Here is a 10,999-nt window from a genome sequence, read left to right as displayed (position 1 = left end):
AGAAAAGCTTTACCATTTAAGACAGCCCTCTCTGGGGTGCTCTCCTGATGCTTTGGGCTGCACCTATTTCTGCAGAATATTATTGAGCACATCTGCAGGGTACCAGGCTAGGAAAAATTGCATTTGCAAGTGATTGCTGCTGTCTCTTTAAAGGGAGGAGGAGGAGCAGGAGAACAACTTCGATTGGCTCAACGTTCTGCAAGCGATTTCTGTCTCTTTAAGAGCGAGAGGCTGCGGACGGGTGCGGGGAGGGGCTTACTTAGCGCCTGCTGTTTCCGGCAACACAGGTTAGTGCTACGCAGCATCTTGCATCGTTGTTGCCGTGGGCAGGTAGCGACGGCGCCGCCTTCTGGTGTGGGTGGGTAGGACCTTTGCTGCGGCCTTTCTTTAGGGAGAGGGATAGATACGTGTTTGGGTAGCAAAACCGAGTTTTTCCCCCCAAAGGAGATGTCAGGTGTGAATATCAACATATGAGCGTTGCAAACTCCGCTCAAGAAATGGAGGGCGATTGGATCAACCCCTTTCCCCGATATAAGAGCGATTCATTATTGTCTGCTTTTCTTTAAATGTCCTTTAGCTATTTAAATGCAGATTTCCGAGTCAGAAATATTTTCCTTCTTCCTAATTGTTGATCTGCAACTTTATTTCTTCCTAATTGTAAGTTTGCAATCATGGGCAAAGGGAGGGTGGAGGCTTCCTGAGCTTAAATGATAAGATGATAGGTTTTCTGAACCCAGCCTTGTCTTTGGGTACTGCTTGGGTGACAGTAATATTGGTTGTGCTTGAGAGGAAAGAGACCATACAGATGTTTGCATAAGTAATTTTTTTAAAAAGCATGCTGCAGAAAAAGCTGTTACATCTCATAGTGCTGCTGCAAATTCCCTTAAGCATTATTAAATTTCCTAGTATAACATAGTACAGTACTATGGAAATTATAAGCTTCTTTTACTGGGAGAAGTAAATGCATTTGCTTCATATTTTTCATAGAATGGCCAGAATATACAAGTGAAAGTTGAAAGAAATATATTGAGCTTCAAAGACAGTTAAGATCAAATATCTAAGTTCTTTTTATAATTTGTGATCAATATGATTTTTTTCAACATCTGATACAAGCACAGATTTTTATCAGTTGGGACATGGTTTTATTTATGGATGTTTTGTGCTTATGATTAAATAGTTATTTATCTTTACCAATATTGTCTACTAAATTATTGTGTCAAGTAATATAAACTTAATTATAACCTGAACCACTGGCCACTTGAAATTTAATGTTCAGATTATCACTGTATGGTTAACTTGCTTGAATTGAATAACAGTTGGTGGCCTGGCCTATGAATGAGTCCAGCATCCTGAACTTTGCAGGCTGAACACAACTATAGGAAGTTCCTTGTGACAAGCAAGTTTCCCACAACTTCTCCTTCTCTAACTGAACAGCCAGGCTGTTCTTTTCCTTGCATTAATGTTGGTTTGTTTATTCATCAGTTTTTATCATCCCTTTCATTCAGGAGCTTAAGGCAGTAAACATAGCACTCCTTCATCCTGTTTTCCCCACAAGAACAAGAGAATGATTAGTGCAAAGTCACTCAGAGAGTTTCCAGTATTGGTGGTAGGAAGTTAAACTGCGTGTACACACACCCCTTCCCAAGGCAACTCACATTTGGATCTCAAGTAAACAATAGATTATGGTTTCTTTGTGCAATTTGACAGACGTTTTGTTTCTTTTTATACTCCAGCTAAATTGAGATATATAAAGGTCTTGGCATTTTTCCCAAGTCAAGTTGGCTAGATGATTGTATTAATGGAAGATGACATGAAAGACATACTTTCTTTGTCTGTAGAGTACTGGTTGCTTGGTTTAGAGGAATTATTCACAATTTTTTCCTATTATATACAGAGGTTTTTGCCCAGTAGGTGACTGCACCTTCTCAATGCTTGTCATAAATTTGTAATCTGGATAAAGTGAACTAATGTGGAGAATCTGTTGTATGATTTTGCATAGCTGCAAATGCTCTGGAAATCAGTTTCACCAATGAAGAATAGAATTATGTTTTTCAACTTCAGACAGTATTTGTCCTCTATATGTTTCAGGATTTTGTTCAATTCATACTAACAAACTAAGAATATCACTGCATGAATGGCAGCTGTGGATGACTTCAAGTTTCAAGGTACATTTAAAAATGGGATTTCTAAAAGCTTTAAATTGTTCTGTAACATTGGCTTGCATTGCTGAATTTAATCTCTGTCTCATTTATAGTGCGTGATCCTGCCAATTACTTAATTTTTTTTAGCAGTGTTATCATTGTGGAACTGAATACAATTATCCTTACCTAATGGGAATATTCTCAAGGTGTTGTGTTGTTCTTTTAATTCACCAAGGAGTTGAAATGGGATATCTGCCTCATTCTTTTTATCTTCTCCACAAAAGATTCTGTTTAAACCTAGTGTCAACTTCTCCTTTGACATTTAATTGTTCATTGAATGAAACAGGAGATGTACTACATGGCCTTTGGTTTCATTCAAAGTATATTCATTATCATTATACAGTAAGACTAACTCAAGTAACTGAGAAAGTGTAATTGGCCAGAAATCTTCCTAATCTTAGGTAAGTATTGTTTGTTAGTTGAATTGCTGCTTGTTACAAATCTCCCTATTGGATTTCTGCTTTGTGGTGCTTCTTTTTGTATTCAATTTCAGAATATGGTATAATGGAAAACAGCATTCTTTAATAATAAATTCTGGTGAACTCAATTCTAGGGCATGAATCCAAAGCTTTGGTTAACTGAATAAACAAATGCCTTGGTAATTTGACAATATATTTACTTTAAAACATGATGCAAGAGTTAATACCATATAGTTATATGCCTTGACAGGAAACACTAAGGAAAATAAAGTCTTTGCAGAGAATGTTTGTTTTTCAGAATTTGATGATGCAGCCAACTTGTTGGCAGCCAATCCAGATGCCGTCACTATAAGTATTGATGAACCTACTGAAAAACCAAAGAAAAAACATGGACGTCTGCAAGAATCTGGAAGAGAAGAAGATGATGAGCTGCTGGGGACAGATGATTCTGATAAAACTGAGGTTTGATGAAAAAGTAGTGATTCTATCTGACAAACTGCTGTTCTTCCACATATCGTTAATAAACACTGCATATGTTGTTTATAAAAAGGCAGTAGAAGCTATTTAAGACAGCTCTCTGCAGGAAGGAGATCCTCCAGAGTAGTTCTGGCATGGTTCAAATACTATAAATTTAGATCACGGCTAGAGAGTTGAATAACTTCTCACCCACTTGTACAAACTGGAAGCCATCTAATAGGTTGAGGGGTTTTTTTCCCCTTAATATAGTATCATTGATGTGTATCATCCATTAGCACAGTGCTGGTATACAAAGGTCCTGTTGCCCTGTTGTTGTTGTTATAATCTTGGTTTGTGTTTGTGGTTCAATAGGTCAGTGTTAAGGGGATCCACGTGTGTGTAAACAGATGATGAAGATAATTAGTTAACTTTGGGATAAAAAGCCATTCTGCATGGCTTTTTTGTACTTCATATATCCATTTTGTACAGAATGAATATAAATCTTTTTCCCCCAAGAACCTGAGAAGGGATTTTGTCCTTGTCAATGGAAGGTTCATTTAGTGGCAATACTTTATTTCCTTTAATATTAGATTTGAACTATTCTACAGTACTTTGAGATAGGTTGATAAAATCGTAGCTGGCTAACCTACAAACTGAAATAATACATATGTACATATGACTGGGAATGATGAAATGGGTGAAACCTGGGTCAAATGTCCCAAGTTCACTAGAGCATGGACTGGATTATTTTTGTTGGCCAAAAGGGTGGATGCCAGGTTGTCTCTCCTTCTGACAAGAGACTTGGCAAGAAAACCATGCATGTGCTTTCAATGAGATGGGTTTGCAGAATTAACACAATGTAACCATAACATAGAATATATATGGCATAGATTTTCCTATAAGTTCCACTTCCCAGCACAAGTGTCATGTTCAGCTGTACCCAGAGAGGTTCCTGTTTCTAATATAAGTGATATTGTTTGTCTGTACAAATAATACATTTGAATAAGAAATAAACTTGTACCTTCTTTCTTTTTAAAATCCTATCTTCCAGTTGCTTGCTGGGCAAAAGAAAAGTGCTCCATTCTGGACATTTGAATATTATCAAACCTTTTTTGATGTGGATACACACCAGGTTTGTAATCTCCATGTATGTTTATGGTGTACCATGTGTATAGTATGTTCACTTTAATGAAGTCTTCAGTTTGTTTTTTTGGTTTGTTTCTGTGAGACAGTCCTGTATAGCTGGTCTTGCTTTGTATTTATCTTGCTACTTCCTTGTCCATATGTGTCCTAACAAAAAGGTACACGTGCCCATTGTTTTTGAAAACCTTCCAAAGACCTATTGCTTCTCCTTGCCAATTTAAATAGTCGGAATAGAACTTTGTGGGTATGATCATCATTTTTGTACCTTGTAATGGCTATGTATTATTTATATACAAGAATTTTCTTGTACTTCATATTCTTGAAATTTATACATATATACATTCTATTGTTCAGAGTGTACTTTTCATTAGCAAGAAAAAATATTTCTTGCTAAGTTTATTTTGTCATACTGTTTCAAAGGCTCTAATAAGCAGCTCAACTCAGGTTATTAGGGCTACTGTATCTAGACTACAAGATTATGGACAATCAGTAGATGCAAAGAGATACAAAAAACTCATAACTCTTTCCTACTCTCTAGTGTTCATCTGAATTTTTGCAGGACAGATATGGTGGATCTAGATCAGGTGTCATAGTATTGATCTGATTGATTGATTGATTGGGTGCCATCAGGTTGGGTTAACTCTTAGCAACCACATAAATAAATTTTCTCTGTGATGATCTGTTGCAAACCTGTTCCTTCAGGTCTTCCAACAGTGCACTCATCAACATTATAACTGAGTCCATCTTGCTGCTGGTCATCCTCTTCTTCTCTTTCCTTCCACTTTTCCCAGCATTAGAGCCTTCTCAGAAAGTTAGGTCTTTGCATAATGTGTGAATAAGTAGAATAATTTGAGGCTGGTCATTTGTGCCTTGAATGAGAACTCTGGGCTGATTTGTTCAATGATCCATTTGTTTATTTTCTTGCTGTCCACAGTATTCCGTGGAGTCTTCTCCCACACCAAAGTTCAAAAGTATCAATACTCTTCCTATCCTGCTTCTTCAAAGTCCAACTTCCACAGAGTGTCACAGGGAATACAATTGCTTGAATTATTCTGATCTTTGTAGGTGTAAACACATCATGGCATCTGAAAATAATTTCCAAGGCCTTCATGGTTGCTGTATCAACTGCTAGTCTGTGGTGTATTTCTTGACTGCTTGTTCCTTTACTGTTGATGGTTGACCCTAAAAAGCAGAAGCTATCTACCACTTTGATATCTTCATTGTCAGTTCTAAGGCTGGTTGTTGTACCTGTTGTCATTAGTTTGGTCTTCTTTATATTGAATTTTAGTCCCATTTCTTCATTATGCTCCTTGACTTCTGTTACTAGAACTTGCAGATCCTTTGCATTTTTGGGTATCAGAGTAGTGTCATCAGCATAGAGCTGGTAACTGATGTTTCTTCCTCCAGTTTTAAAACCATGGTCATCTTTTTCCAGTACAGCTTCCCTTAGTATATATTCAGTGTATACGTTGAATAAATAAGGCAAGAGTATACAGCCTTGTCTCACTCCTTTGCCAACCTGGAGCTAGTCTGTTTCGCCTTATTCTGTCCTTACAGTGGCTTCCTGACCTGTATATAGGTTTCTCATGAGGACAGTGAGATGTTCTGGCATTCCCATTTTTCTAAGCACTTTCCACAGCTTCCTGTGATTGACACAATTGAAGGCCTTTCTATAATCTATGAAGCACATACTGACTTCTTTTTGGTGTTCTTTGGGTTTCTCAGTTATCCAGTGTGCATATAATATCTCATGTTTTTTGGCCCTTTTTAAATCCAGCTTGAACATTGGCGTCTCTTTTTCAGTGCAGGGCTCTAATTTGCATTGCATGATCCTAAGCATTATTTTGCTAGCATGTGAAATTAAGGATATTGTACAATAGTTTACATGTCCTATTAAGTCTCCTTTTTTTAGTATTGGAATGTAGATTGACCTCTTCCAATCTGTTGGTCACTGTGTTATACTCCAGATTTACTGGCATGGCTTTCTGACTTGGTAATGTCTGGAGTGCTGACCTAACTTCTTCTTCTAGTGCTAGAGGTTCTTGTAAGAAGGAAATAAGGTATCTTGGATGTTGACATTTTTACTACAAGTAGTCCTCGAATTACGACCATTCGTTCAGCGACCATTCGAAGTTACAGTGGTGTTGAACAAAGAGACTTACGACTGGTCCTCGAAGTTCCAGCCATTGCAGTTCCCCCACGGTCATGCGAACAAAATTCAGGTGCCTGGCAACCAGCTTGCACTTATGACCAGTTGCAGCATCTCGCAATCATATAATTGCCATTTGTGCTCTTCCCTGCCAGCTTCCCCCAAGCAAAGTCAATGGGAAGCCGGCAAGGAAGGTCGCAAGTCTCGGGTAAGTCTCCCCACTGCCCCTTCTTTGCTCGCATGGACTGCACCTTCCTTCCCCCATTCGCTTGCACACACCCCACACCCTCTTTGCCTGGCGTCCCTGTGCTTGCACACACGTATACATGCACCCTGTGCCCTCTTTCCTTGGTCTCCCTGCAATCACATGTGCGTACCCTGCACCCTCTTCCCACAACCTCCCTGCGATTGCACATACGCATGCACATACTCCGCACCCTCTTTCCATGGTCTCCCTGCAAACACAAGCCCTGCACCCTTTTTCCTTGGCCTCTCTGCACTCGCACACACACACTGTGCACCCTCTTTCCCTGGCCTTTCTGAGCTCACGCTGCACCAAGCATTCCCCTCCCCTGACTCATGTGCAGCCTGCTCCAGGCCTCCCCCACCACCCTGTTGCACCCCTACACTCCTTACCTGGGACTCCCTCTGCTTTCTGCTTAATGACCACAGGTCTTGGGTTACAGTGACAACCAGGACTGTCTGGACTGCTGTCGCTAAGCAATGCCATTATGTGACGTCACACTTTGCAACCACATTGCTTAGCGATGGCAATCCCGGTCCCAACTGCAGTCATAACTGGAGGACTACCTGTATACAGTATTTCAGTATACTCCTTCCATCTTGTTTGATCTCTTGAATCAGTTACTGACTGTCCGTTGGTGTCCTTTAGCATATACATAGTGTTGATCTAATAAGCCCTTATTTGCTGCTTTGGGCAAAAGACATCTATTGTTTTCTATCACTTATAGCAATTACCACATTGTGCTAATTTTTAAAAAGTGGTGGGTTTTTTGCAGGATTCATTGTGGCCAGGCTTACACCTAACATTAAACTATAATGGATGAATTCATAAAGAGCTGAAAAGCAAGCACATACCACTTTATGATTTAGCTTATTTGCAAACCAAGCCTATGATTAAGGGAACTAACAGGGCTTTCCTAAAATCAGAGTAAAAAAGGCTGGATTTAATTATCCAAATCATAATGTAATTTGTTTGCTTTTGGTTTCTTGATGTATGAATGCAACCAGTGTGTTGCACATTGTTTGTTTCTGACTCAATAAACCATTTGCCCAAGATTCTGATTTCCAATGGGGCAACGTATAGATGTTTTTTTAATCCAAAATGTGTTCAGTATTTCTTTAATTTAAATGGTTTATTTATCTTCAGTCGTATGATCTGTATCGCTTTAATTATTATCAGGTTTTGGACAGAATCAAAGGGTCTGTTTTTCCAGTGCCAGGGAAAAACTTTGTGCGACTGTACATTCGGAGTAATCCTGATCTTTATGGTATGTGCAAACAATATAATTTTGAATAAGAAATCTTCTCCCACTTTTGCACTGAATGCAAATAAGTCAATCAAAATAAATGAGAATTTGCTTTTGTCTCAATTAAGGTCCATTTTGGATATGTGCCACACTAGTCTTTGCTGTTGCAATTAGCGGTAATCTTTCAAAATTCTTCATCCATCTGGGCAAACGTGATTTTCATTATGTGCCAGATTTCCGCAAAGGTTCGTAAGATTATTTCAAACAATTCATTATTACTTTTTATTCAACTGAAGAGTACAGGGCAGGAGTTGCGGTGAGCCAATTTGAAGGAGGTCACAAATTTTTGTGTAGCCCGAATGTTGAAAGGCAGGCAGGAATTCTGATTCTCAAGGAAAGCGGGAGGAAAGGAATCCATGCCATGATCCAACAGGGAAGAGAAGCACCACTCACTCTAGAGATATTATTCAGGATAGGAAATAAACCTGACATGCTAAGCTGAAAGCAAACCACCCACAGGAGGCTTGGCATGTTGGGTGACTGCGGTCAGTGCCTCTAGCTCTAGATGGCCAAAAGGGCTGAAAGGTAGGTGGGCAGGGAGTGTAGCATCTGTAGAGTTCTGACTTCTGGAGAAGGCAAGAGTGGAGCTCACATTGCTCATATCTGAGGGGTAAAGAGACCCAAGCCTGCGTTGAGGCAGGGATCCCCCCTCAGAGCCTGGAAGAGAACATGGTGCCAAGCTCACCAACGTGACTCATCACTGGTAAAAGGATGCACTTGCTTGGCTGCTTCTGCTACCAGTGCCAGGAGCTATTCTGGAGCGGGTGACTCCTGGATCCATCCAAGAGGAGGAAATGCCAGCTGTGCCCCTGTCCGCTCTTGTGCGCCACAGCAGTAACCAGAATGGGGGGGGCTCAGGACTTATGAGAAGAGCAGCAAGGTGATACATCACCCTCAGATAAACTAAGAAACTAATAACAGCCTAGAAGTATGTTGCCATGGAGTCTAGCCTTGTGTCCTGCTAAATCCTGTAATAAGAAGCAATTCTGTCATGAATTGCTCATTCTTCCAGTGGTTTCCATCTTAAAAGATGTGTAGCTTGGAGCAGAGCCATTGACACGCCAAGAGAGAAAGATAAGTGGGTAAGATACATGATATATTGAGGTCCTCCAAAGAGCTCCCATCAGTTCCTAATGGGCACATGTAGAGGCTCCCTCAGTATCTACACATTCCTTGGCAAATCAGTACATGTTATTTAATGCATGCTCTATTTTTTTACTCAGTGAGTACTCAAGACAGCTAACAGAATTATAAGCAATATTCTAAATCAGTGTTTCTCCACCTTGGCAACTTTAAGGTGAGTGGACTTCAACTCCCAGAATTCCCCAGCCAGCATGGCTGGCTTGGGAATTCAGGGAGTTGAAGTCCACTCACCTTAAAGTTGCCAAGGTGGAGAAACACTGTTCTAAATACACAAATATTAAATTTATGAGCAGAGGCTTAGGGATGATTTTAGTCACTGATTCCAACATTTGATTCCATTTTTTTCCAAGTGATGGGATACAGAAATTGTCACTTTTCAGGGTCTGGTATGTAGCCTGGAGGTCCTCATCTAGATTAGTAATTTTGAAAGAAAATCTAGAGTGATATAATTGGTTCTTGCATAGTTTGCTTTGCAATTCATGAAGCCAAACATTTTATGATGTAAATGCCTGTTAATCTTGAAGCGAATCATAGTCCTAAAATGCATCTCTTTATAGTCTCTATAGCTGCAACAGCCATCTATGCTTATGCCTGGCTGGTTCCTCTTGCTCTCTGGGGATTCCTTATGTGGAGAAACAACAAAGTTGTGAACATTGTCTCCTACTCGTTTCTTGAGATTGTATGCGTTTATGGCTATTCACTCTTCATTTATATACCAACAGCAGTAAGTACAGTATAACTAAGTATTCTGTAAAGAGCCGGTGATAATATGTGGAACAGCTAAATAGATCTATATAGCTTTTTGATATTCCACATGCAAAGCTTAACTGAGAGGTTATATTATGTGATGTGGGACATACTTAGCTGTTTAGCCCGTTATTCCTTGAACTAGTTATGGCAGCTGGGAATCCTAGGGATTGTAGTCCCTACATATTGGGGAGGGCATCGAGTTGGAAAAACGTTTCAAAATGTCTGGAAGGTGACAAATGCTGTAGCCGTTCTCTCTCACAAACGTGTGTTGGTAGAGAAGCTGCAACTGTTTGACTGAACAGTTTGACAGAAAGATAAACAACGATATAGCCTCCATGTGATTCCACATGGTTCCTTGTCATGTGAGATGCAAATAGGATGAGACAAATGTGCTACACCTGCACTGGAGATTTCTCCATCATATGTTCAGGTTCAGGTGATGGTATACCGTAATGGTTTTAGGTAGGGCTAGCAAATTAAAAAGTTTTACTTGGCTACAGTCAGTAAAGCCTGGACTTTATTTCTTTATTATTACTTTTTTCTTGCAGATTTTATGGATCATTCCACAGAAAGCTCTCCGATGGGTTTTGGTGGCATTTGCTTTGTGTCTTTCAGGATCTGTTCTAGGAATGACATTTTGGCCTGCTGTTAGAGATGACAATCGGAGAATTGCAATGGCTACAATTGTGACAGTTATTGTTCTCCATGCCTTACTTGCTGTTGGTTGCTTGGTATGACAACTCTCAACTCTTCAATATAAAGTTTTATTTAGATCTGAGTAACTGTTGTAAAATGAGGCAATGACATATCTAATTAACCCATTCAGAATACTTGCAAGCTATGCATATATGTATGTGTGTATCTATGTGTAACATGCTACTTAAGTATCTCTAGAAGTAACCCCAGGAAGCTTGTTGGTGAGAGAATTAACAGAGTTTTCAATTACTAAGTACCTTTTGGCTTATTCCCTTTAGTATTATACTTTTCAGATAGATACGCTATGATCAGTGTTTTAGTATTGTTTCCCCATACCTGACACTCTGCATAACTTCTATCTTGGTCATCTTTGAATATTTTGTTATTTGTTATTATACTGACTGTTCCCTGCCCACATACATTACAAATATTATATAGGATTGTGATATTCATAATGTTTTGTTTATCTCCCTTGTGCTCCCTGTTAATGTA

The 10,999-nt window shown here is 39.4% G+C and overlaps 1 protein-coding gene across 4 annotated transcripts in view; it reads left to right on the top strand.

Moving 5' to 3' along the window:
• Positions 1-193: 193 nt before the first annotated feature.
• Positions 194-10,999, top strand: part of YIPF1 (Yip1 domain family member 1) — a 21,133-nt gene continuing 10,327 nt past the window's right edge. The window contains exons 1-8 of one of the 4 annotated variants that reach the window (XM_088128460.1): positions 194-287; positions 2,089-2,165; positions 2,919-3,082; positions 4,128-4,208; positions 7,792-7,879; positions 7,987-8,103; positions 9,619-9,785; positions 10,360-10,542. In XM_088128460.1, the coding sequence (XP_087984586.1) occupies positions 2,135-2,165; positions 2,919-3,082; positions 4,128-4,208; positions 7,792-7,879; positions 7,987-8,103; positions 9,619-9,785; positions 10,360-10,542 (831 nt within the window). In that variant the 5' untranslated portion in view covers positions 194-287; positions 2,089-2,134. The other 3 variants (XM_007432717.4, XM_025169474.2, XM_025169475.2) reach the window with 3 other exon arrangements.

This window comes from Python bivittatus, unplaced genomic scaffold (genome assembly GCF_059951505.1).
Source record: "Python bivittatus isolate LINGU-HERP-01145 unplaced genomic scaffold, Pbiv_v1 ctg000700_np1212, whole genome shotgun sequence".
Taxonomy (NCBI): domain Eukaryota; kingdom Metazoa; phylum Chordata; class Lepidosauria; order Squamata; family Pythonidae; genus Python; species Python bivittatus.
The sequence above is the reverse complement of the archived record's forward strand: the minus strand, read 5'-3'. Positions and strand labels throughout refer to the sequence as shown.